General features: G+C 54.1%; 1 protein-coding gene across 1 annotated transcript in view; it reads right to left on the reverse strand.

Annotated features, from left to right (window-relative positions):
* FANCA (FA complementation group A) overlaps positions 1-27242 on the reverse strand; it is an 80578-nt gene that overhangs the window by 41238 nt on the left and 12098 nt on the right. The window contains exons 3-17 of the mRNA XM_075325974.1: positions 26241-26274; positions 13465-13531; positions 13083-13195; positions 9826-9902; positions 8600-8741; positions 8369-8502; positions 8156-8266; positions 7883-7978; positions 7744-7803; positions 7127-7215; positions 6744-6804; positions 6251-6300; positions 855-931; positions 248-349; positions 40-173 (exon numbers count right to left, since the gene is read on the reverse strand). Of these exons, the coding sequence (XP_075182089.1) occupies positions 40-173; positions 248-349; positions 855-931; positions 6251-6300; positions 6744-6804; positions 7127-7215; positions 7744-7803; positions 7883-7978; positions 8156-8266; positions 8369-8502; positions 8600-8741; positions 9826-9902; positions 13083-13195; positions 13465-13531; positions 26241-26274 (1347 nt within the window). The remainder of the gene's footprint in view (positions 1-39; positions 174-247; positions 350-854; positions 932-6250; positions 6301-6743; positions 6805-7126; positions 7216-7743; positions 7804-7882; positions 7979-8155; positions 8267-8368; positions 8503-8599; positions 8742-9825; positions 9903-13082; positions 13196-13464; positions 13532-26240; positions 26275-27242) is intronic.

Here is a 27242-nt window from a genome sequence, read left to right on the forward strand (position 1 = left end):
AAAAAAAAAAAAAAAAAAAAGAGGACGACTCCGGATCACCTTCAGCTCTTGTGGCTCCAGATCCTCCAGAGAATCGGTAAAAAGCGGCTGTGACATCTCAGGAGCAGCGTCTGTGGGGCTGCCCAATACGGACCCCAGCCTGTCAGCGATCACGGCCACCTGAGAGGAGACGTCTGAGGATAAAGACACCAGGTATAAGACGCCGGGACTCAGGAGGTGGTGTAATACAGGGTTATCCTGCACTTACCGTCATATCGGTGGGGGTCTGTGATGAAGGGTCTCAGCTCCCATAGCGCGGCCTGTAATCTGGCCATGGGCTCCTCGCTCACTGACACCTCCATATTATTTCCTAAAGGGTAAAATTCAGGATCAGGGTCAGAAATCTGGATCCAAAGGAATAGAAATAAGATGTACAACGCTCGGCTCATCACCGGGCCCGGATAGTGTAGTATACACATTGGAGGTATCAAGTATATACGTCAATACTGACACTATAAGGAGCCTCGCCATATGACTGACCAGAATCTTCTACAGGAGAAGACTCCATATGTAGACATGTAGTAACATCCACCATTCCCAATAGGTGATGTCACAGCTCACCTCCTCTTCCTCCTGGGCAATGACTGATACCACATTACTCATCATTCCTAATAGGTGATGTCACAGGTCACTTCCTCCCCTTCTCGCTTCTCACCCCTCATCAGTTGCAAAGTAGGAGAAGATCCTAGTTTGGCTTCATATCCTAAGTCAATAGGATTAACCAGCAACTACTCTGAAGTCTATGGTGTAACCAAGACTAACTGATCCATCCATTGTTTTCCCCTACATTAACCATTCCGGTTCCTTTGCCTCACCTTCTCTCTTCCGGTGTTTCTCCAGCTCACAGGCATCCAGATACGATCTCATCACGGCAGGAGGAATCTTATCAGCTCTACAGAAGGAAGAAGACAGGTGGTGATGTGTGCAGAACAGATCACAGGGGTAGAACTACAACTCCCAGCATGCCCTGCCAATCTCAGACTGTGTGTGTGTACGCACTATATATATATATATATATATATATATATATATATATATATATATATATATATATATATATATATATATATATATATATAATGTCCAACAATGAGATTCTGGACCGTGAAGAAGGCGGATTTCACCGCTGAAACGCGTAGTCCTATCTGCGCTATTTTCCTGTGATAATGCTGTTCTGAATTGCTTGGACCATTATTTTTTAATGAATTTATGAATAAAAAGAAAGAAAAAATGTTTTAACAGCATCCTGGATTACTCACGTTATTGCTGGACTCTGCCTTGTCGTTGTTCATATATATATATATATATATATATATATATATATATATATATATACACATACACACACACACGCATATATATATATATATATATATAGAATAAATAAATAAAAATATACACATATATATACATATATATATATATATATATATATATATATATATATATATATATATATATATATATATATATATATAATAAATAAAATATATATTATACACACACAAGTTCCCAAGACTATAGACTTCTCATCTACCCATAGGATGGGGGATAGGAAGCAATGAGTAAGGGTCCCATCTTTGGGGTCTCCTGTCCTGCGTTTGAATGGTGGCAATTCTGCTTGTCCGCAGCTACCACTAAGGGCGCTTAAAAGAGATATATATATAAAAATAAAAAAGTAGCAAAAAATTGAAGTTCTGAGCCGTAATTCCTGCACTATTCAGTGAACACATGAATTAGATCTCCTCTGCCGTCTGTACAGAAGCTCAGGAGCGGAGCTGAGGGAGGGCGGAGAGCGGAGGGAGGGCGGAGAGCGGAGGGAGGGCGGAGAGCGGAGGGAGGGCGGAGAGCGGAGGGAGGGCGGAGAGCGGAGGGAGGGCGGAGAGCGGAGGGAGGGCGGAGAGCGGAGGGAGGGCGGAGAGCGGAGGGAGGGCGGGGAGCGGAGCGAGGGCGGAGAGCGGAGGGAGAGCGGGGAGCGGAGGGAGGGCGGAGAGCGGAGGGAGGGCGGAGAGCGGAGGGAGGGCGGGGAGCGGAGGGAGGGCGGGGAGCGGAGCGAGGGCGGAGAGCGGAGCGAGGGCGGAGAGCGGCGCGAGGGCGGAGAGCGGAGCGAGGGCGGAGAGCGGAGCGAGGGCGGAGAGCGGAGCGAGGGCGGAGAGCGGAGAGCTGAGGGAGGGCGGAGGGCGGAGAGCGGAGGGAGGGCGGAGAGCGGAGGGAGGGCGGAGAGCGGAGGAAGGGCGGAGAGCGGAGGAAGGGCGGAGAGCGGAGGAAGGGCGGAGAGCAGAGGAAGGGCGGAGAGCGGAGGGAGGGCGGAGAGCGGAGGGAGGGCGGAGAGCGGAGGGAGGGCGGAGAGCGGAGGGAGGGCGGAGAGCGGAGGGAGGGCGGAGAGCGGAGGGAGGGCGGAGAGCGGAGGGAGGGCGGAGAGCGGAGGGAGGGCGGAGAGCGGAGAGCGGAGGGAGGGCGGAGAGCGGAGGGAGGGCGGAGAGCGGAGGGAGGGCGGAGAGCGGAGGGAGGGCGGAGAGCGGAGGGAGGGCGGAGAGCGGAGGGAGGGCGGAGAGCGGAGGGAGGGCGGAGAGCGGAGGGAGGGCGGAGAGCGGAGGGAGGGCGGAGAGCGGAGGGAGGGCGGAGAGCGGAGGGAGGGCGGAGAGCGGAGGGAGGGCGGAGAGCGGAGGGAGGGCGGAGAGCGGAGGGAGGGCGGAGAGCGGAGGGAGGGCGGAGGGAAGGTGGAGAGCGGAGGAAGGGCGGAGAGCGGAGGGAGGACGGAGGGAGGGCGGAGAGCGGAGGGAGGGCGGAGGGCGGAGGGAGGGCGGAGAGCGGAGGGAGGGCGGAGAGCGGAGGGAGGGCGGAGAGCGGAGGGAGGGCGGAGTGAGGGCGGAGAGCGGAGGGAGGGCGGAGAGCGGAGGGAGGGCGGAGGGAGGGCGGAGAGCGGAGGGAGGGCGGAGAGCGGAGGGAGGGCGGAGAGCGGAGGGAGGGCGGAGAGCGGAGGGAGGGCGGAGAGCGGAGGGAGGGCGGAGAGCGGAGGGAGGGCGGAGAGCGGAGGGAGGGCGGAGAGCGGAGGGAGGGCGGAGAGCGGAGGGAGGGCGGAGAGCGGAGGGAGGGCGGAGAGCGGAGGGAGGGCGGAGAGCGGAGGGAGGGCGGAGAGCGGAGGGAGGGCGGAGAGCGGAGGGAGGGCGGAGGGAGGGCGGAGAGCGGAGGGAGGGCGGAGAGCGGAGGGAGAGCGGAGGGAGGGCGGAGGGAGGGCGGAGAGCGGAGGGAGGGCGGAGAGCGGCGCGAGGGCGGAGAGCGGCGCGAGGGCGGAGAGCGGCGCGAGGGCGGAGAGCGGCGCGAGGGCGGGAGAGCGGCGCGAGGGCGGAGAGCGGCGCGAGGGCGGAGGGAGGGCGGAGAGCAGAGGGAGGGCGGAGAGCGGAGGGAGGGCGGAGAGCGGAGGGAGGGCGGAGAGCGGAGGGAGGGCGGAGAGCGGAGGGAGGGCGGAGAGCGGAGGGAGGGCGGAGAGCGGAGGGAGGGCAGAGAGCGGAGGGAGAGCGGAGGGAGGACGGAGAGCGGAGGGAGGGCGGAGGGCGGAGAGCGGAGGGAGGGCGGAGAGCGGAGCGAGGGCGGAGAGCGGAGGGAGGGCGGAGGGCGGAGAGCGGAGGGAGGGCGGAGGGCGGAGAGCGGAGGGAGGGCGGAGAGCGGAGGGAGGGCGGAGAGCGGAGGGAGGGCGGAGAACGGAGGGAGGGCGGAGAACGGAGGGAGGGCGGAGAACGGAGGGAGGGCGGAGAGCGGAGGGAGGGCGGAGAGCGGAGGGAGGGCGGAGAGCGGAGGGAGGGCGGAGAGCGGAGGGAGGGCGGAGAGCGGAGGAAGGGCGGAGAGCGGAGGGAGGGCGGAGGGAGGGCGGAGAGCGGAGGGAGGGCGGAGAGCGGAGGGAGGGCGGAGGGCGGAGGGAGGGCGGAGAGCGGAGGGAGGGCGGAGAGCGGAGGGAGGGCGGAGAGCGGAGGGAGGGCGGAGAGCGGAGGGAGGGCGGAGTGAGGGCGGAGAGCGGAGGGAGGGCGGAGAGAGGGCGGAGAGCGGAGCGAGGGCGGAGAGCGGAGCGAGGGCGGAGAGCGGAGGGAGGGCGGAGCGAGGGCGGAGAGCGGAGGGAGGGCGGAGGGAGGGCGGAGAGCGGAGGGAGGGCGGAGAGCGGAGGGAGGGCGGAGAGCGGAGGGAGGGCGGAGAGCGGAGGGAGGGCGGAGAGCGGAGGGAGGGCGGAGAGAGGGCGGAGAGCGGAGCGAGGGCGGAGAGCGGAGCGAGGGCGGAGAGCGGAGGGAGGGCGGAGAGCGGAGGGAGGGCGGAGGGCGGAGCGAGGGCGGAGAGCGGAGGGAGGGCGGAGGGAGGGCGGAGAGCGGAGGGAGGGCGGAGAGCGGAGGGAGGGCGGAGAGCGGAGGGAGGGCGGAGAGCGGAGGGAGGGCGGAGAGCGGAGGGAGGGCGGAGAGCGGAGGGAGGGCGGAGAGCGGAGGGAGGGCGGAGAGCGGAGGGAGGGCGGAGAGCGGAGGGCGGAGGGAGGGCGGAGGGAGGGCGGAGGGAGGGCGGAGGGAGGGCGGAGGGAGGGCGGAGGGAGGGCGGAGGGAGGGCGGAGGGAGGGCGGAGGGCGGAGAGCGGAGGGAGGGCGGAGAGCGGAGGGAGGGCGGAGAGCGGAGGGAGGGCGGAGAGCGGAGGGAGGGCGGAGAGCGGAGGGAGGGCGGAGAGCGGAGGGAGGGCGGAGGGAGGGCGGAGAGCGGAGGGAGGGCGGAGGGAGGGCGGAGAGCGGAGGGAGGGCGGAGGGAGGGCGGAGAGCGGAGGGAGGGCGGAGAGCGGAGGGAGGGCGGAGAGCGGAGGGAGGGCGGAGAGCGGAGGGAGGGCGGAGAGCGGAGGGAGGGCGGAGAGCGGAGGGAGGGCGGAGAGCGGAGGGAGGGCGGAGAGCGGAGGGAGGGCGGAGAGCGGAGGGAGGGCGGAGAGCGGAGGGAGGGCGGAGAGCGGAGGGAGGGCGGAGAGCGGAGGGAGGGCGGAGAGCGGAGGGAGGGCGGAGAGCGGAGGGAGGGCGGAGAGCGGAGGGAGGGCGGAGAGCGGAGGGAGGGCGGAGAGCGGAGGGAGGGCGGAGAGCGGAGGGAGGGCGGAGAGCGGAGGGAGGGCGGAGGGAGGGCGGGAGAGCGGAGGAAGGGCGGAGAGCGGAGGGAGGGCGGAGAGCGGAGGGAGGGCGGAGAGCGGGCGGAGAGCGGGCGGAGAGCGGAGGGAGGGCGGAGAGCGGAGGGAGGGCGGAGAGCGGAGGGAGGGCGGAGAGCGGAGGGAGGGCGGAGAGCGGAGGGAGGGCGGAGAGCGGAGGGAGGGCGGAGAGCGGAGGGAGGGCGGAGAGCGGAGGGAGGGCGGAGGGAGGGCGGAGAGCGGAGGAAGGGCGGAGAGCGGAGGGAGGGCGGAGGGAGGGCGGAGAGCGGAGGGAGGGCGGAGAGCGGGCGGAGGGAGGGCGGAGAGCGGAGGGAGGGCGGAGAGCGGAGGGAGGGCGGAGAGCGGAGGGAGGGCGGAGAGCGGAGGGAGGGCGGAGAGCGGAGGGAGGGCGGAGAGCGGAGGGAGGGCGGAGAGCGGAGGGAGGGCGGAGAGCGGGCGGAGAGCGGAGGGAGGGCGGAGAGCGGAGGGAGGGCGGAGAGCGGAGGGAGGGCGGAGAGCGGAGGGAGGGCGGAGAGCGGAGGGAGGGCGGAGAGCGGAGGGAGGGCGGAGAGCGGAGGGACGGCGAGGAGCGGAGGGAGAGCGGAGGGAGGAGGGAGAGCGGAGGGAGGAGGGAGAGCGGAGGGAGGAGGGAGAGCGGAGGGAGGAGGGAGAGCGGAGGGAGGAGGGAGAGCGGAGGGAGGAGGGAGAGCGGAGGGAGGAGGGAGAGCGGAGGGAGGAGGGAGAGCGGAGGGAGGAGGGAGAGCGGAGGGAGGAGGGAGAGCGGAGGGAGGAGGGAGAGCGGAGGGACGGCGGGGAGCGGAGGGACGGCGGGGAGCGGAGGGACGGCGGGGAGCGGAGGGACGGCGGGGAGCGGAGGGACGGCGGGGAGCGGAGGGACGGCGGGGAGCGGAGGGACGGCGGGGAGCGGAGGGACGGCGGGGAGCGGAGGGACGGCGGGGAGCGGAGGGAGAGCGGAGGGAGGAGGGAGAGCGGAGGGAGAGCGGAGGGAGAGCGGAGGGAGGGCGGAGGGAGGGCGGAGCGCGACCTGGAGAATTATATTATTATAGCATAAATCTCTCACCTCCTCAGAGCATCAATGAGCAACATAAGCGAGTCTGCGACCTCCGGGAGCTGTAACAATAAAATAATGGATGACACCGAGAAAGAAGAAAGAGGGTGGGCAATGTTTTCTTCATAATCGAGCTGAATGCAGAATTGTGCTGGTTTCCCCATCACCGGAGAGAGACACAAGAACAGATGAACATGTCTGACAGCAGGAAGGACCCAAACTACAGTCTGAATACAGGGCAACCAGCAGAAGTGTGAATGCAGCTCTGAGGTAGAGAGAATAAGAGAGAATGAAGAAAAAGATAAAGAAAGAAAAAAGAAACAAAGAAAGAAAGAAAGAAAAAAAAAAGAGAAAGAAATAAAGACAGAAGAAAGAACATGAAAAAGAAAGAGACAAAGAAAGAAAGAAGAAAAAACAAGAAAAAGAGAAAGAAGGAAAGAAAGAGAAAGAGCAGCGATATGATAGCTAAGCATGGTTCCTGATGGAGCCGGTGTGTTGTACGGACCGGTCTGGGGGTCAGCAGCGCAGGGAGGAAGCGAGATGTATAATACGGCCTCCGGAAGATGCTACAAAAAACACAGAAATAACACAAAATAAATACAAAGGAATCAGTGGGTTATTACAGGAATTTCGGACATTCTGCTAATATTTTGCTGGGTGTCTACATGACAATGGCCGCGGTCGGGGAGCAGCTAATACAGAACACAAGTAGCATCTGGTCCAGTAATGGGCGACTTAGTGATAAGAGGTACAGCAGCACAGAGGATTTCAGGAGGGCTGTGAACACGGCCAGGGAAAATGAAATGCACCATAGATTACCGGCCGGCACCACAGCTGTGATGAAACTACAACTCCCAGCATGCCCTGCAGCAGACAAGCTCCACCTACCTGGCCTCCATGACACTGGCCGGGATCTTGCCTGTATTCTGGAATATCTGCACGGCCTTCTCTACGTCCTGCTGCGCCTGAGGTTGTGTCTGCAGAGCCGGAGACATACGGGGAGATGTTATCTACACTACAGGCCTTATAGAGCTGGACTGTCTAGCACAAAAACCCAGCTACCCATAGAAACCAATCAGAGCTCAGCTTTCATGCCTAAAACAGCTGATGCAGAATGATAGCTGTGCTGTGATTGGTTGCGATAGAAAAGGCGTCCAGTTTTTATAAAAGAGGAGTATTTCAAGCCCCTTCCTGATGATTGGGTGCAGGGTGTATGGAGCGGGCACTATACGAAGCAGATGACGGCTGTTTTATACAGCCAGCATCAGCGGCGATGGGATTTAGCTCAGATCACTGCTATTAAACCCACAATGCTGGCCTGGGCATCTGTTCTGCTCCTCAATTCTTCCCTGTTCCTCCCCAATAATCACAGGGTGCCGATAGGTTGCCATGAAAGGGTGATGAAAAGAGTTCAGGACATCGTATATAAAAACGTCAGCTCAACAGGCGGCCATATTGGATGCCACCCAGCTTTCCCAGGAACAGATATTACCATGGTCCCATACCTGATGCTTGTCGGAGGCTACAGAGAGGTCCTCATACAGGCCCATGTCTTCAATAGAAACCTGCAAACACACAAACAATGCAAAAAGTCAAAGCGAATAATGTCCGGTCAGTCGCCCCCCACTTCAGTCACAGCCGCACCTTCATGTCTGCAAGCCGGGTTTTGGCCAGGGTGATGTACTCCAACAGCAAGGGGCGGAATTTGGCTGCCACGAATGGCGGATGGAGGATGTGCACCTGCAAGGGTTAAAAAGGATTTCCTAGCTTTCTTCATCCAGAAACAGCGCCCCCCTTAGTCTGTGGACAACGCCTGGAATTGCACACACACTGGAAAATAGTGAAGCTGCAATACCGGACATAGCCAGCGGATCAAAATACCATTTAAAGGGCCTGTATGTGCCCAGAAGCCCTTACCTTTAAGTATTGTGACGTTTCATAAGGGACCAAATCGGAGAGGAATTTCAAGAGGAAAACCAGTGACTTCTTCGTGGTGTTCTGGTGTGAACTGGGGGCACCAAATGTACACTGAAAGGATAGGATAATAAAGTAGTCACCCAACGACGATCATAAACACAGCGTGGGGTCACCCACCTTTACCGGCGTCACCCAGCTTTCCCAGACCCTGACCTTGAACCATTCGGTGTAGGACGTAAATGCCGCCGGTCCTTCCAATGCCGCCTGCCGAGCGACGAGGAAAGCGGTGATCAAATACTCCAACTCGTAAGTGTCAAAGGCTTGTGCCAGGAGACGGCTCAGAAGATCTAAAGCCAAAAAACATAATAAAGAGAAACTCATTCCAAGCAGCGGGTTTGGCCGCAGTACCCCTGATTCACCACAAGGCGGCGCACAACTTCTCACCTTTCACCAGGGGTTGAGCTTCAGGCTGGCACACAACCAGGCAGGACACACAGGCCAAAACATGGTGCCAGTTCACCTCCTGCGAATCCAACACCCTCTGTATGCGGGACAGCAGATTCTCAGCATTAAGCAGCACAAACAACTGGAAGGGAAGAAATGGGGGAGATCCACAGATCAGGAGGAAGGGTCACTGTCCTATCACCAGAGCTCATGTCTATAGGTGCCTGTACACACTGGATAAATTCAGCCAGAACGGCTTTTACTGGGACTCGCTAGTCACCTAATGTGTATTAAAACATCAAAGGGTCAGACAGCGGCTTACTTCCCTCTATATATCAATTACACGTGCATGCACGGTTTAACCGAGCGTGCACGTGTATGGAAGGCGCTGAACGAGCAATACGCCACGTGAATGCATGGTTTAACCAAGAATGTATGTGTATGTAAGGCTCTAGCAATATGCCACGTGCATGCACAGTTTAGCAGAGTGTGCACATGTATGTTTACGAAGGGCGCTGAGCAAGCAATACACCATGTGCATGCACGGTTCCACAGAGAGTGCATGTGTATGTTTATGAAGAGCGCAGAGTGAGCAATACGCCATGTTTATGCACGGTTCAGCTGAGCATGCATGTGTATGTCTATGGAAGGTGCTGAACAAGCAATATGCCACGTGCATGCACAGTTTAACCGAGCATGCTCGTGTATGTTTATGAAAGGCGCTGAGCGAGCAATACACCATGTGCATGCACGGTTCAGCCGAGCATGCACGTGTATGCATATGGAAGGAACTAGCAATACACCACGTGCATGCACAGTTTAGCCGAGCATGCACGTGTATGTGCATGGAAGGCACTAGCAATACACCACATGCATGCACAGTTTAGCCGAGCATGCACATGTATGTGCATGGAAGGCACTAGCAATACACCACGTGCATGCACAGTTTAGCCGAGCGTGCACGTGTATGTGCATGGAAGGCACTAGCAATACACCAGGTGCATGCACAGTTTAGCCGAGCGTGCACGTGTATGTGCATGGAAGGCACTAGCAATACACCAGGTGCATGCACAGTTTAGCCGAGCGTGCACGTGTATGTGCATGGAAGGCACTAGCAATACACCAGGTGCATGCACAGTTTAGCCGAGCGTGCACGTGTATGTGCATGGAAGGCACTGAGTGAGAAATACGCCGACAGCTGGAGGGAAAATTAAATTCAATCTTACCTTCCGGTATAAGGCTGTAAGCAGCGGACATGTTTTCACAAAACTCCAACCTCCCTGTAATCGTATGGCGTCAGAAACTGTGCGAAGAACGAAAGCAAGAGAAATGACTGACATGTATAAGATCAGTGCCCCAGATATAGTTATGCCCACTATACGGCCCCCCAAATCTGTTGTAAAGGATGGGAGGATCAGTGAAGACCCCCTACATGTCAGGCTGACTCCAGAACAACTGAGTTTCAGTGTGAACTGCCCATCCACCATACTTTACACTGCTTTTTCTGTGATTGCATGAAATAACCAATAGCCGAGTGGTTCCTGATATTTTTCCGCACTGTGAAGCCCCATCTATACCCCCTGTTCTGCACAGTCATTGCTGTGTGCCATCAATCACTGTCACTTTCGATAATGGACTTGGATCCTTTCATTTTTCTGCACTTTGTAAACCCTTCTATAAAACGGCAGCGGCCTATGACTAAGCCTATGACGTGCCGATCACATCTATTAATCAGTGCATAATAATTAGTTAACGATGATGAAATCCCGGTGATAGTAATAGGTGAGTAAAGCAGCGATCACCCGGGACAGTGCGATTAATCTGCAGCACACGTCATAAAACACAACCTGCCGAGGTCTGATGTCCTGGAAGCACCGAATGTGCGAGGATGGCAGAGAATTGCCCCCGAGCAAAGTGCAAGTGATGAATATCACCTCGTCCTAACAGGAAGGGGTCATGGAGCAAATCCACACGTATTAGTAAAAAGCCAAGATAAAATTCTCCTACTGGTGCAGATCCTCAATACAGCACATAGGGGGCACTATCCTCAATACAGTACATAGGGGGCACTATCCTCAATACAGTACATAGCAGGCACTATCCTCAATACAGTACATAGGGGGCACTATCCACAATACAGTACATAGGGGGCACTATCAACAATACAGTACATAGGGGGCACTATCCTCAATACAGTACATAGCGGGCACTATCCTCAATACAGTACATAGCGGGCACTATCAATACAGTACATAGCGGGCACTATCCTCAATACAGTACATAGGGGGCACTATCAACAATACAGTACATAGGGGGCACTATCCACAATACAGTACATAGGGGGCACTATCCACAATACAGTACATAGGGGGCACTATCCTCAATACAGTACATAGGGGGCACTATCCACAATACAGTACATAGGGGGCACTATCCACAATACAGTACATAGGGGGCACTATCAACAATACAGTACATAGGGGGCACTATCAATACAGTACATAGGGGGCACTATCCTCAATACAGTACATAGGGGGCACTATCAACAATACAGTACATAGGGGGCACTATCAACAATACAGTACATAGGGGGCACTATCAACAATACAGTACATAGGGGGCACTATCAACTATACAGTACATAGGGGGCATTATCCTCAATACAGTACATAGGAGGCACTATCAATACAGTACATAGCAGGCACTATCCTCAATACAGTACATAAGGGGCACTATCCTCAATACAGTACATAGCGGGCACTATCCTCAATACAGTACATAGCGGGCACTATCCTCAATACAGTACATAGCGGGCACTATCCTCAATACAGTACATAGCGGGCACTATCCTCAATACAGTACATAGCGGGGCACTATCCTCAATACAGTACATAGGGGGCACTATCCACAATACAGTACATAGGGGGGCACTATCCTCAATACAGTACATAGTGGGCACTATCCTCAATACAGTACATAGCGGGGCACTATCCTCAATACAGTACATAGCGGGCACTATCCTCAATACAGTACATAGCGGGCACTATCCTCAATACAGTACATAGCGGGCACTATCCTCAATACAGTACATAGGGGGCACTATCCTCAATACAGTACATAGGGGGCACTATCCTCAATACAGTACATAGGGGGCACTATCCTCAATACAGTACATAGGGGGCACTATCCACAATACAGTACATAGGGGGCACTATCCACAATACAGTACATAGGGGGCACTATCCACAATACAGTACATAGGGGGCACTATCCTCAATACAGTACATAGTGGGCACTATCCTCAATACAGTACATAGCGGGCACTATCCTCAATACAGTACATAGCGGGCACTATCCTCAATACAGTACATAGCGGGCACTATCCTCAATACAGTACATAGCGGGCACTATCCTCAATACAGTACATAGGGGGCACTATCCTCAATACAGTACATAGGGGGCACTATCCTCAATACAGTACATAGGGGGCACTATCCTCAATACAGTACATAGGGGGCACTATCCACAATACAGTACATAGGGGGCACTATCCACAATACAGTACATAGGGGGGCACTATCCACAATACAGTACATAGGGGGCACTATCAACAATACAGTACATAGGGGGGCACTATCCACAATACAGTACATAGGGGGCACTATCCTCAATACAGTACATAGGGGGCACTATCCTCAATACAGTACATAGGGGGCACTATCCACAATACAGTACATAGGGGGCACTATCCTCAATACAGTACATAGCGGGCACTATCCTCAATACAGTACATAGCGGGCACTATCCTCAATACAGTACATAGCGGGCACTATCCTCAATACAGTACATAGCGGGCACTATCCTCAATACAGTACATAGCGGACACTATCCTCAATACAGTACATAGGGGGCACTATCCACAATACAGTACATAGGGGGCACTATCAACAATACAGTACATAGGGGGCGCTATTCCTGTACTGAGCTCTTCACTTCAACACCTGAATTTTGGTTAGGAGTGACAACCACAAAACAAAATCAAATGGGTTGTCGTCACTGTCCATCCCTCACAGCAGGGGGCTTTCATTTATCCCTTATCCCTAATATTGGGACCCCCCGACAAGAAGAAAGAACTGGGGTCCCCAGACCCTGTGGTCAGTGATTGCACTGAGCTGCATGGTCACAAATGCTCACTTAGAGGATGTCTCATCTAGATAAATGGGTAAAATTGCAATGAAGATACTTTGTAATGTATCCCATCTGTCTTTTATATCCTGTGTGTGTTTGTGTGTAATACATACATATATATATATATATATATATATATATACATACATATACATATACATATACATATACATATACATATATATATATATATATATATATATATATATATATATATATATATATATATATATATTCTGGGATATTTGTGTCACTCTCTTACCACCATCCCCCATCAGCAATACCTGCACTTTACCTTTCAGCTTTGGTTTGAAGACGAGGGTCTGGCTCAGGGTATGGGTAAAGAAATCCTCCAGTAATTCGGGAATCACACGCGCCCTGTATCTAGGAGCATTGTAGGCAATTAACCTGTGAAAGAACAGACAACAGATTCATTAAGTCTCAAGAATAAGTTTTACCAGAAAACGACCCAGTGAAGATAAACAGAGAAGGGATTGTTTTGTGTCAAGAGTGTACCAATCACATGGGGTTCATTTCTCGTACACAGGGTGCTACTACAGACAGGTGTAGCACTATCAGACTTTTATTTCTCCCAGGAAAATTGGGCCTCTAAAAAAGTGCACAAAGCATTAAAATAAAAATAACAGATACAGAGAAATACAACAGCCTTCACATACCAGAACTGCTCCGCTCCGGGCTTGTACGTCTGATCGTTGTGGACTTCAGGGATCACATCAAGAAAACCTGGAAAGAAGGGAATTTTGTTACTTACCGTAAATTCCTTCTAGCTCTTATTGGGAGACCCAGACGATTGGGTGTATAGCACTGCCCTCCGGAGGCCACACAAAGCACTACACTAAAAAGTGCAAGGCCCCTCCCCTTCTGGCTATACCCCCCCGTGGTATCACGGGTTCTCCAGTTTTAGTGCCAAAGCAAGAAGGAGGAAGCCAATAACTGGTTTAAACAAATTAACTCCGAATAACGTCGGAGAACTGAAAAACCGTTCAACATGAACAACATGTGTACCCGCAAACAACAAAAAAATCCCGAAGGACAACAGGGCGGGTGCTGGGTCTCCCAATAAGAGCTAGAAGAAGAAGGGAATTTTGTTTACTTACCGTAAATTCCTTTTCTTCTAGCTCCAATTGGGAGACCCAGACAGTGGGTGTATAGCTACTGCCTCTGGAGGCCGCACAAAGAACTACACTTAAAAGTGTAAGGCCCCTCCCCTTCTGGCTATACACCCTCCCGTAGGAGTACGGATTCCTCAGTTTTAGTACCAAAGCAAGGAGGAGGAAAGCCAATAACAGTTTCAAAAACAAATTCAATCCGATAACAAGATCGGAGAACTTAAGAAACAACATGAACAACATGTGCACCCGAAAAACGAAACCCTAAGAACAAATAGGGCGGGTGCTGGGTCTCCCAATTGGAGCTAGAAGAAAAGGAATTTACGGTAAGTAAACAAAATTCCCTTCTTTTTCGCTCCTAATTGGGAGACCCAGACAGTGGGACGTCCAAAAGCAGTCCCTGGGTGGGTAAAAAGATACCACATGAACGGGCTGTCAGACAGCCTCTTCCTACAGGTGAGCCACCGCCGCCTGAAGGACCTGTCTACCTAGGCTGGCATCTGCCGAAGCGTAGGTATGCACTTGATAGTGTTTGGTAAACGTGTGCAGACTCGACCAGGTAGCCGCCTGGCACACTTGCTGAGCCGTAGCCTGATGCCGCAATGCCCAGGACGCACCCACGGCTCTGGTAGAATGGGCCTTCAGTCCAGATGGAATCGGAAGCCCAGCAGAACGGTATGTGTGAAGAATTGGTTCCTTGATCCACCGCGCCAGGGTGGATTTGGAAGCTTGCGATCCCTTATGCTGACCAGCGACTAGGACAAAGAGCGCATCAGAACGGCGTAGAGACGCCGTGCGAGAAATGTAAATCCTGAGTGCTCTCACCAGGTCCAACAGATGTAAACCCTTTTCAAATTGGTGAACTGGATGCGGACACAAAGATGGCAAAGTGATATCCTGATTGAGATGAAAGGAAGAAACCACCTTGGGAGAAAACTCTGGAATTGGACGCAGTACTACCTTGTCTTGGTGAAACACCAGGAAGGGAGATTTGCAAGATAACGCCGCTAGCTCGGACACTCTTCGAAGAGACGTGACCGCCACAAGAAAAACTACCTTTTGTGAAAGCCGAGAAAGGGGAACCTCTTTCAAAGGCTCGAAAGGCGGCTTCTGGAGAGCAATGAGAACCTTGTTCAGATCCCAGGGTTCCAATGGCCGTCTGTAAGGAGGAACGATATGACAAACTCCTTGGAGAAACGTGCGTACTTTAGAAAGCCGTGCCAAGCGCTTCTGAAAGAATACGGATAGCGCGGAGACTTGACCCTTAAGCGAGCTAAGCGACAAACCTTTTTCCAACCCAGACTGCAGGAAGGAAAGAAAAATTGGCAATGCAAATGGCCAGGGAGAAAACCCTTGAGCCAAGCACCACGCTAAGAATATCTTCCACGTCCTGTGATAGATCTTAGCTGAGGATGGTTTTCTAGCCTGTCTCATTGTGGCAACAACTTCATGAGATAAACCTGAGGCCGCTAGGATCCAGGACTCAATGGCCACACAGTCAGGTTCAGGGCCGCAGAATTCAGATGGAAAAACGGCCCTTGAGACAGCAAATCTGGACGGTTTGGTAGTGTCCACGGTTGGCCTACCGTGAGATGCCACAGATCCGGGTACCACGACCTTCTTGGCCAATCTGGAGCGACGAGTATGGCTCGATGGCAGTCGGACTTGATTTTCCGGAGAACTCTGGGTAACAATGCTAGAGGTGGGAACACATAGGGGAGTCGGAATTGCGACCAATCCTGAACCAAGGCGTCTGCCGCCAGCGCTCGGTGATCGTGAGACCGTGCCATGAAAACTGGGACCTTGTTGTTGTGCCGTGACGCCATCAGATCGACGTCCGGCGTCCCCCAGCGGCAACAGATCTGTTGAAACACGTCCGGGTGAAGGGACCATTCTCCTGCGTCCATGCCCTGGCGACTGAGAAAGTCTGCTTCCCAGTTTTCCACGCCTGGGATGTGAACTGCGGATATGGTGGACGCTCTGCTTTCCACCCACGTCAAAATCCGCTGGACTTCTTGAAAAGCTTGGCGACTGCGTGTTCCCCCTTGGTGGTTGATGTACGCCACCGCCGTGGAATTGTCCGACTGAATCCGAATCTGCTTGCCTTCCAGCCATTGTTGGAAGGCTCGCAGGGCAAGATAGATTGCTCTGATTTCCAGAACATTGATCTGCAGGGTGGACTCTTCCTGAGTCCACGTCCCCTGAGCCCTGTGGTGGAGAAACACCGCTCCCCACCCTGATAGGCTCGCATCCGTCGTGACCACTGCCCAGGACGGGGGAAGGAACGACTTTCCCTGTGACAATGAGGTGGGGAGAAGCCACCAACGCAGAGAGTCCTTGGCAGTTTGAGAGAGGGAGACAGTCCTGTCGAGGGACGTCGATTTCCCATCCCATTGGCGTAGAATGTCCCATTGTAGAGGGCGCAGATGAAACTGCGCGAACGGGACTGCCTCCATTGCCGCTACCATCTTTCCTAGGAAATGCATGAGGCGCCTCAGTGAGTGCGACTGGCTCTGAAGGAGAGATTGCACTCCAGTCCGTAGCGAGCACTGCTTGTCCAGTGGAAGCCTCACTATCGCTGAGAGAGTATGAAACTCCATGCCAAGATAAGTCAGAGATTGGGTCGGGGTTAGATGAGACTTTGGAAAGTTGATAATCCACCCGAAACTCTGGAGAGTGTCTAGTGCCACCTTCAGACTGTGTTGGCATGCCTCTTGAGAGGGTGCCTTTATAAGCAGGTCGTCTAGATACGGGATGACCGAGTGACCCTGCGAGTGCAGAACAGCTACTACTGCTGCCATGACTTTGGTGAAGACCCGGGGGGCTGTTGCCAGACCGAAAGGTAACGCTACGAACTGTAGGTGTTCGTCGTGTATGACGAAGCGTAGGAAACGCTGATGCTCTGGTGCAATCGGCACGTGGAGATACGCATCTTTGATATCTATTGATGCTAGAAAATCTCCTTGAGACATTGAGGCTATGACGGAGCGTAGGGATTCCATCCGGAACCTCCTGACTTTTACGTGTCTGTTGAGCAACTTTAGATCCAGGACGGGTCGATACGATCCGTCCTTTTTTGGGACCACAAACAGATTGGAGTAAAAACCGTGACCTTGTTCCTGAAGAGGGACGGAGGTCACCACTCCTTCCACCTTTAGAGCGGCCACCGCCTGCAACAGAGCATCGGCTCGGTCTGGTGGTGGAGAAGTTCTGAAGAAACGAGTTGGCGGACGAGAACTGAACTCTATCCTGTACCCGTGAGACAGAATATCCCTCACCCAACGGTCTTTGACGCGTGACAGCCAAATGTCGCCAAAGTGGGAAAGCCTCCCACCGACCGCGGGTGTGGGAATCGGAGACCGCAAGTCAGGAGGACGCCGTCTTGGCAACGGTTCCTCCGGCTGTCCTTTTTGGGCGTGACTGAGACCTCCAAGAATCTGAGCGTCTCTGGTCTTTTTGAGTCTTTTTTGACGAGGCGAATTGGGACCTGCCCGGTCCTCGAAAGGACCGATAACCAGACTGACCCTTCCTCTGTTGGGGTTTGTTTTGTCTGTGTTGCGGTAAGGATGAGTCCTTACCCTTGGAGTGTTTGATGATTTCATCCAAACGCTCTCCAAACAATCGGTCACGAGAAAAAGGCAAATTGGTTAAGCACTTCTTGGAATGAGAATCTGCTTTCCAATGTCTCAACCACAGGGCCCTACGCAAAACAACGGAATTGGCTGACGCCACTGCCGTGCGGCTTGTAGCGTCAAGAACAGCATTAATCGCGTACGACGCGAATGCCGCCATTTGCGAGGTCAATGGTGCTACCTGCGGGGCAAATGCACGTGTGACTGAGTCAACTCGCGCAAGCCCGGCTGAGATAGCTTGGAGTGCCCATACGGCCGCAAAAGAAGGCGCTAATGACGCTCCAATCGCTTCATAGATGGATTTCAGCCAGAGCTCCATCTGCCTGTCAGTGGCATCTTTAAGTGCCGCTCCATCTTCAACTGCAACCAAGGATCTAGCTGCAAGCCTGGAAATTGGAGGATCCACTTTTGGACACTGGGTCCAACCCTTGACCACCTCAGGGGGAAAAGGGTAGCGTGTATCTTTAAGCCGTTTAGGAAAACGCCTTTCAGGATAAGCGTGGGGTTTCTGGATTGCGTCTCTAAAGTCAGCGTGGGCCAGAAAAGTGCTTAATGTACGCTTAGGGTATCTGAAATGGATTCTCTCGTGCTGCGAAGCTGACTCCTCTACAAGAGGAGCTGGTGGGGAAATATTTAACATCTTATTGATGTTAAATATAAGATCATTAACTATGGCGTCACCATCTGGTGTATCTAGATTGAGAGCGGTCCCAGGATCAGAATCCTGATCAGTTACGTCCGCCTCATCACCCATAGATTCATCTCGCTGGGATCCTGACCATTGAGATGAATGTGAAGGCCCGTCATAGCGAGCCCGCTTAGGCTGCCCGGGGCCATCGTCCGAGTCAGAGTCTTCACCCTGAGGTGTATATGCCCGTCCCGGAGCTTGGAGCTGAGGGGGACCAGGGGGCAATGATTGCACAGTGTCCGTGGCCTGAAGTACAGGCCTAGCTCGCAATGTGTCAAGAATTTGTGACATAGTGAGAGACATTCTGTCAGCAAAAGCTGCAAACTCAGTTCCTGTCACCTGGACAGCATTCACAGGTGGTACACCCTGGGTCACGTCCAGCAGAGGTCCCGACTGTGCAAGCGCCGCAGGGGCCGAGCACTGCACACAATGGGGGTCCGTGGAGCCTGCTGGTAGAAAAGTCCCACATGCGGTGCAGGAAGCATATAATGTCTGTGCCTTGGCACCCTTGCGTTTTACGGACGACATGCTGCTGGCTCTCTGCAATGTGAGAGAGTCTATAGCCAAAGGGCGACCAGCGCTATGTAATACCAAGTATTTGTAGAAACAAAATACTAAGAATACTACTGGCACAAGAGGGGGTGAGCCCTGAGGGCTGCTTACCGCCCGCTGAATAGCGGGTAAGAGGCGCAGAATTCCTTGTCTGGGTCTCCCCGGCTCCCCTCTGCAGCTCAGCGTGTCAGCAGGAATGGCTGCCGGCGTCTGTGGAGAGGGGCGGTCCGTGGGAGTTCCCAAACAAAAGTGCGGGAAACAGTGTCCCCTCTGTGCCGATTGTGAGGGCTGGAGTATGTAAAAACGACTCCAGCCCTCGGCGCTGATGCACTGGCCAGCGTCCCGCCCCTCTCCTGACTGGCAGGTCTGGGGGCGGGAACGAACGGAAGCAGGCCGCAAAAGCCGGGGACTCGAGTTATCAGCGCGGCCGCCGTAAAAGCGCGGGCCGCGCTGAAGTCCCCGGCGCACCACAAGTGCCAGCCGCGCCGCAGTCCCAGCGGCCGGCGTGACCGATTTCCAGAAGTGGCCAGCGTCCCGCCCCTCTCCTGACTGGCAGGTCTGGGGGCGGGAACGAACGGAAGCAGGCCGCAAAAGCCGGGGACTCGAGTTATCAGCGCGGCCGCCGTAAAAGCGCGGGCCGCGCTGAAGTCCCCGGCGCACCACAAGTGCCAGCCGCGCCGCAGTCCCAGCGGCCGGCGCGACCGATTCCCAGAAGTGTGCCTGCTTCAGCGAAGCTGAATGAGGCCATGGCACAAGCGCCGTAGCGCTGATGTCCCCCGGCGCACTACAACACCCAGCATGCTGCGGTGTGAGCGCCAAATGCACGGGGACACAGAGTACCTTGAGGAAGCAGGGCCATGTCCCTGATGTACTCCGCTCCATCCAGCATCTTCTCCAGGGGCTGTAGATGGAGCACGGTCTCAGTGCCTGGAGACCAGTAAATCCCACTTCACCCAGAGCCCTGTAAAAAGGGATGGGGAAGGAATCAGCATGTGGGCTCCTGCCGCCGTACCCGCAATGGGTACCTCAACCTTACAAACACCTCCGACATACAGTGGGGTGAGAAGGGAGCATGCTGGGAGCCCTGTATGGGCCCTCTTTTCTTCCATCCGACATAGTCAGCAGCTGCTGCTGACTAAAAACAATGGAGCTATGCGTGCGTGTCTGACCTCCTGCGCACAAAGCTAAAACTGAGGAATCCGTACTCCTACGGGAGGGTGTATAGCCAGAAGGGGAGGGGCCTTACACTTTTAAGTGTAGTTCTTTGTGCGGCCTCCAGAGGCAGTAGCTATACACCCACTGTCTGGGTCTCCCAATTAGGAGCGAAAAAGAAAAGGAATTTACGGTAAGTAACAAAATTCCCTTCTTCTTCAGCGCTCTATTGGGAGACCCAGACGATTGGGACGTCCAAAAGCTGTCCCTGGGTGGGTAAAGAGAAACCTCATGTTAGAGCTGCAAAACAGCCCTCCCCTACGGGGATGTCACTGCCGCCTGCAGGACTCTTCTACCTAGGCTGGCATCCGCCGAAGCATAGGTATGCACCTGATAATGTTTGGTGAAAGTGTGCAGACTCGACCAGGTAGCTGCCTGGCACACCTGTTGAGCCGAAGCCTGGTGTCGCAAAGCCCAGGACGCACCCACAGCTCTGGTTGAGTGGGCTTTCAGCCCTGAAGGAACCGGAAGCCCAGCAGAACGGTAGGCTTCCAGAATTGGTTCTTTGATCCATCGAGCCAGGGTGGCTTTAGAAGCCTGCAACCTCTTGCGCGTACCAGCGACAAGGGCATCGGAACGGCGTATGGGCGCCGTGCGGGAAATGTAGATTCTGAGTGCTCTCACCAGATCTAGCAAACGTAAATCATTCTCACAGGGGTGAACCGGATGAGTGCAAAAGGACGGTAAGGAGATATCCTGATTAAGATGAAACGAGGATACGACCTTAGGGAGAAACTCCGGAATGGGGCGCAGCACTACCTTGTCCTGGTGAAACACCAGGAAGGGAGCCTTGGATGACAGAGCTGCCAGCTCAGACACTCGCCGAAGCGATGTGATCGCAACGAGAAACGCCACCTTCTGTGACAGGCGAGAAAAGGAAACTTCCTTCAGAGGCTCGAAAGGCGGCTTCTGGAGAGCAACTAGAACCCTGTTCAGATCCCATGGATCTAACGGCCGCTTGTACGGGGGTACGATATGACAAACCCCCTGCGGGAACGTGCGCACCTTAGAAAGACGTGCTAGACGCTTCTGAAAAAACACGGATAGTGCTGAGACTTGCCCTTTGAAGGAGTCGAGCGACAAGCCCTTTTCTAACTCCTATTGTAGGAAGGAAAGAAAAGTAGGCAATGCAAATGGCCAGGGAGACACTCCCTGAGTAGAGCACCAGATTAAGAAAATCTTCCTAGCCTGTCTCATGGTGGCAACGACCCCTTGGGGTAATCCTGAAGACGCTAGGATCCAGGACACAAAGGCCACACAGTCAGGTTCAGGGCCGCAGAATTCCGATGGAGAAAAACGGCCCTTGGGACAGTAAGTCTGGTCGGTCTGGTAGTGACCACGGTCGGCCGACCGTGAGATGCCACAGATCCGGGTACCACGATCTCCTCGGCCAGTCTGGTGCGACGAGTATGACGCGGCTGCAATCGGATCTGATTTTTGCGCAGTACTCTGGGCAAGAGTGCCAGAGGTGGAAACACATATGTGAGCCGGAACTGCGACCAATCTTGCACTAAGGCGTCTGCCGCCAGAGCTCTGTGATCGCGCGATCGTGCCATAAATGCCGGGACCTTGTTGGTGTGCCGAGACGCCATTAGGTCGACGTCCGGCACCCCCCAGCGGCAACAGATTTCCTGAAACACGTCCGGGTGAAGGGACCATTCCCCCGCGTCCATACCCTGGCGACTGAGGAAGTCTGCTTCCCAGTTTTCTACGCCCGGGATGTGAACTGCGGATATGGTGGATGCTGTGTCCTCCACCCACATGAGGATTCGCCGGACTTCCTGGAAGGCTTGCTGACTGCGCGTCCCTTCTTGGTGGTTGATGTATGCCACCGCTGTGGAGATGTCCGACTGGATTCGGATCTGCTCACTTTCTAGCCACTGCTGGAAAGCTAGTAGGGCAAGATACCCTGCCCTGATTTCCAGAACATTGATCTGAAGGGTGGACTCCTGCTGAGTCCACGTCCCCTGAGCCATGTGGCGGAGACAAACTGCTCCCCACCCTGACAGACTCGTATCTGTCGTGACCACTGCCCAGGATGGGGGCTATGACAATGAGGTGGGAATAAGCCACTATTGCAGAGAGTCCTCGGCCGTCAGGGAAAGGGAGACTTCCCTGTCCAGGGAGGTTGACTGCCCGTCCCATTGGCGGAGAATGTCCCATTGCCGTTGGCGCAGATGAAACTGCGCAAAGAGAACTGCCTCGATGGCTGCCACCATCTTCCTTAGGAAGTGCATGAGGCGCCTTAAGGGGTGCGACTGGCCTTGAAGGAGAGACTGCACCTCTGTCTGCAGTGAACGCTGCTTGTTCAGCGGAAGCTTCACTCTTGCTGATAGAGTATGAAACTCCATGCCGAGATACGTTAGTGATTGAGTCGGAGACAGATTTGACCTTGCCAAATTGATGATCCACCCGAAAGTCTGGAGAGTCTCCAGCGTAACATTCAGGCTGCGTTGGCATGCCTCGAGGGAGGGTGCTTTGACGAGTAGATCGTCCAAGTACGGGATCACCGGGTGTCCCTGAGAGTGCAAGACTGCTACCACTGCTGCCATGACCTTGGTGAACACCCGTGGGGCTGTCGCCAGACTGAATGGCAGAGCTACGAACTGAAGATGTTCGTCTCCTATCACAAAACGTAGAAAACGTTGGTGCTCCGTAGCAATTGGCACGTGGAGATAGGCATCTTTGATGTCTGTTGAGGCAAGGAGGTCTCCTCGAGACATTGAGGCAATGACGGATCGGAGGGATCCCATCCGGAACCGCCTGGCGTTCGCATGCTCGTTGAGCAGTTTCAGGACCAGAACAGGACGGAAGAAACCGTCCTTTTTTGGAGCCACAAAGAGATTGGAGTACAAACCCTCGCCCTCGTTCCTGAGGGGGGACAGGGATCACCACTCCTTCTGCTCTTAGAGCGTCCACCGCCTGCAGCAGGGCATCTGCTCGGTGGGGGGTGGGGCCGTTCTGAAGAATGGAGTCGGAGGACGAGAACAGAACACTGTCCTGTGCACGTGAGCACAATGTCCGTCACCCACCGGTCTGTGACCTGTGGCAGCTAAATGTCGCCAAAGGCGGGGGAGTCTGCCATCAACCGCGGATGCGGAGAGAGAGAGAGAGAGCTGAGAGTCCTGAGGAGACCGCCTTGGTAGCGGTTCCTCCGACTGCCTTCCTTGGGCGTGATTGAGCCCGGCCGGAATCTGAGCCCGTCTGAGGTTTTGTAGCCCTTTTGCACGAGGACAATTGGGACCTGCCGGAGCTTGAGAAGGACCGAAACCTCGACTGTACTTTTAGGACAGTATTAACAGGGTAAGTCGCAGTGCAGACATTGCGGGATTACGGACGCCTCTGCGGTACAGATGTCCCTGTGCTCAAGGCCAGCTGCGCAAGAACAGCTGAAAAGGTTAGGTTGCCTATACGGCTGTGGATGCCGGAGCAACCGACACGCCGATAGCTTCCTAGACAGATTTCAACCAAAGTCCATCTGTCTGTGAATGGCATCTTTAAGTGAAGCCCCATCTCCAGTGCAACTATGGCTCTAGATGCAAGCCTGGAGATTGGAGAATCCACCTTTGGACCCTGGGTCCAGCGCTGACCACGTCAGGGGAAAAGGGATAACGTGTATCCTAAAAACGTTTGGAGAAGACGCTTATCTGGTAAGCGTGGTGTTCCTGGACTGCTTCTCTGAAGTCAGCGTGGCCAGAAAAATACTCAATATCTGTGAGAGATACTGAAAAGGGACTTCTCCTGTTCGTCTCCTATCTCCACTGGGGGAGCTGAGGGAGAAAGATCCAACCTTCCATTGATGGACGGTATAGGACATTCCGTATGGCGTTACCATCCGGTGTATCCGGATTGAGAGCGATGTCAGTATCAAAGCCCTGAAGAGCTGCCTTTTGGTCAAGTAGATTGCCCATGGCCTGTCTGGACTGCAAGTCTCTATATTATGACTACTCCGTCCCTGTCCATGGACAGGGTTGACAGGTGGTTTCTTTGGCCCCAACTAGTAGAGACCCCGGCAGACGAAGTGCTAGAGACCCCGGCAGACGACGTGCTACAGGGGAGCATGCACACAATGGGACGGTGTCATGAACAGCATCCCATGTAGTAAAAACAGCACTGAAAATCTGTGTTGCTTTTTTGCCGCTGCCGACTAGCCATCTAGAAGTATATAGCCAAGATTGGTGACCGTACAGTGCAATGTATAGCATACAGGCATAAAGTACAAAAGACCACTGCAGCACAAGCAATACAAGCAGCATAGAAGCCTGTGCCCTGGCACCTCTGCTCTTCTGCTGCTGTAGACTAGTCATCTAGGGGAATATAGCCCAGAAGAGTGACCCTACAGTGCAATGTATAGCATACAAGCACAAGTACAAATGAACACTGCAGCACATGCAATCCAAGCAGCATAGAAGCCTGTGCCCTGGCACCCCAGCTCTTCTGCTGCTGTAGACTAGTCATCTAGGGGAATATGGCCCAGAAGAGTGACCATACAGTGCAATGTATAGCATACAAGCACAAGTACAAATGCACACTGCAGCCCATGCAATACAAGCAGCATAGAAAAAAACCTGTGCCCCAGCACCCTTGGTTTTCTGCTGCTGTAGTCTAGCCATTCCAGGAGAATATAGCTAAGACTAGCGACTGTACAGTGCAATGTATAGCATATAAGCATAAACACAAATGAACACCTCAGTCGTGCAATACAAGCAGCCTAGAAAGCCTGTGCCTTAGCACACCTGCTTTCCTGCTGCTGATGTGTCGCTCCCCAAGCGGGCATATAGCGACCTATGCAGTTAAAAACAACACATGTACACACTGCAGTATATATTGGGGTCAGCACTATGTGTGCCGCTTACCGCCCGCCTATAAGCGGGTGTATGATCGCCACCGTCCTGCCTGGTTGCCGAAAGTCCGAGCTCGGACTGCAGTAATGGCTGCCGGCTTCTTCCCCAGCTCGTGTGAGGAGGGGCGGGCCGTGGGCGTGCCCCCAAGGCAGAGCGGGAATCCGGCGTCCGACAGTGTGCAGTGAGAGGGCTGGAGCATGTAAAAAGGCTCCAGCCCTCGGCGCTGCTGATTGCTCAGCGTCTGTCCCCTTCCCTGAGTGACAGGGAGGGGGCGGGAACGAAGCGGCACTAGGCCGCAGAAGCCGGGGACTGGATTTATAAGCGCCGCCGCCGTAAAAGCGCGGTCGGCGCCCAGTCCCCGGCGAACTACAAGTCCCAGCCGCGCCGCCGCTCCCGGAGCGTCCGGCGCGGTAGTTCCCAAAACACAAAGTCACTCAGCAAAGCTGCAGTGACTGTAACCCATTACTGTCCCCGGCGCACTAGCACACCCAGCAAGTCTGGAGTGTGCTGTGCCTGTGTGTACGGGGACACAGAGTACCTGTAAGGTGCAGGGCCATGTCCCTGAACGGTACTCCAGCTCCGTATCCAGCAGGTTCAAATGGGTCTGTGGATGGAGCCCGGCGTCAGAGCTTTGAGGCCGGCAGGATCCCACTTCCTCAGAGCCCCTCAGGGGGATGTGGAAGGAAAACAGCATGTGGGCTCCAGCCGCCGTACCAGCAATAGGTACCTCAACCTTACAACACCATCAACGGGTGAGAAGGGAGCATGCTGGGGGCCCTATATGGGCCCTCTTTTCTTCCATCCGAAATAGTCAGCAGCTACTGCTGACTAAAATCTGTGGAGCTATGCATGGATGTCTGACCTCCTTCGCACAAAGCTTGAAAACTGGAGAACCCGTGATACCACGGGGGGGTATAGCCAGAAGGGGAGGGGCCTTGCACTTTTTAGTGTAGTGCTTTGTGTGGCCTCCGGAGGGCAGTAGCTATACCCCAATCGTCTGGGTCTCCCAATAGAGCGCTGAAGAAAGAACGAATGCATCCTTCATTACTGTATAGCTATGGGAAAACGTAAAAGGGGCCGCCCATCTTTAGATCCCACTTATTACAGTGCAGAGCTGCATTCGCAATTCTGCTGGTTTCTGATGGAAACAGTCATGAATTTGCAATTCTGCTGGAAACAGTCAGCAAGCTGGTTGACAGAAACAATTAGCTGAGCTCCCATGATGCATATTGGATGACTGTAAAGATCCCGGCAATTCAAGAGCAATCGTTAGGCCAACAGTGATTGTGAAAAGTTTCTGGATTTCAGCTCTGAAGCCTGTGGAATTGTGAATGCAGCCCCGAACTACAGTATTGAGTGTATATTTCAGGTGCGATTAAAACCCAAGTGACTTACATGAAAGCATCTTATCCAATATGGAGAGGGAAATCTGAAATGGAAAATAAACAGTGTTATAACTCTACAGTAACCGTCATTTTTATTACATAAATCCATAATACAGGTGAATTTAAGCAAATTTGTAATAATCTCATCAAAGAAATCTGCTTCTTTCTCCGCTAGGACTGATATTTCACTCTAAATTCATGGGTAAAATCAAAAGACGGATGTTTCCATTAGTGAGATAGGAGATGACAGTTGGTGCTTATAAGAGTCTATGGAAGTGGGAGGAGCTAGAGGAAAACACTGACATTGTGTTACAGTTCTCCATAGAACATTACAAGCACCAACTGTCATCTCCTATCTAATATTCTATGGAGAGCTGTAACAGAATGTCAGTGTCTTCCTACAGCTCCTCCATAGACTCTTATAAGGACCAACTGTCATCTCCTAAGAGTCTATGGAGGAGCTGGAGGAAGACACTGACATTCTGTTACAGTTCCCCATAGAACGTTAGATAGGAGATGGCGGTCCTTGTAATGTTCTATGGAGAACTGTGACAGAATGGCAGTGTCTTCCTCTAGCATCTCCATAGACTTTTAGGAGATGACAGTTGATGCTTATAAGAGTCTATTGAGGAGGAGCTAGAAGAAGACAGACATTCTGTTACCATTCCCCATAGAACATTAGATAGATGACAGTTGGTGCTTGTAATGTTCAATGGAGAACTGTGACAGATTGGCAGTGTCTTCCTCTAGCTCCTTCCTCCTCCATAGACTCTTATAAGCATCAACTGTCATCTCCTATCTAATGGTCTACGGAGAACTGTGACAGAATGTCAGTGTCTTCCTCTAGCATCTCCATAGACTTTTAGGAGATGACAATTGCTGCTTATAAGAGTCTATGGAGGAGGAGCTAGAAGAAGACACTGACATTCTGTTACCATTCCCCATAGAACATTAGATAGATGACAGTTGGTGCTTGTAAGGCTATGTGCGCACGTCGCGTAAAAACATGCAG

The sequence above is a fragment of the Anomaloglossus baeobatrachus genome, chromosome 10 (genome assembly GCF_048569485.1).
Source record: "Anomaloglossus baeobatrachus isolate aAnoBae1 chromosome 10, aAnoBae1.hap1, whole genome shotgun sequence".
NCBI classification, from domain to species: domain Eukaryota; kingdom Metazoa; phylum Chordata; class Amphibia; order Anura; family Aromobatidae; genus Anomaloglossus; species Anomaloglossus baeobatrachus.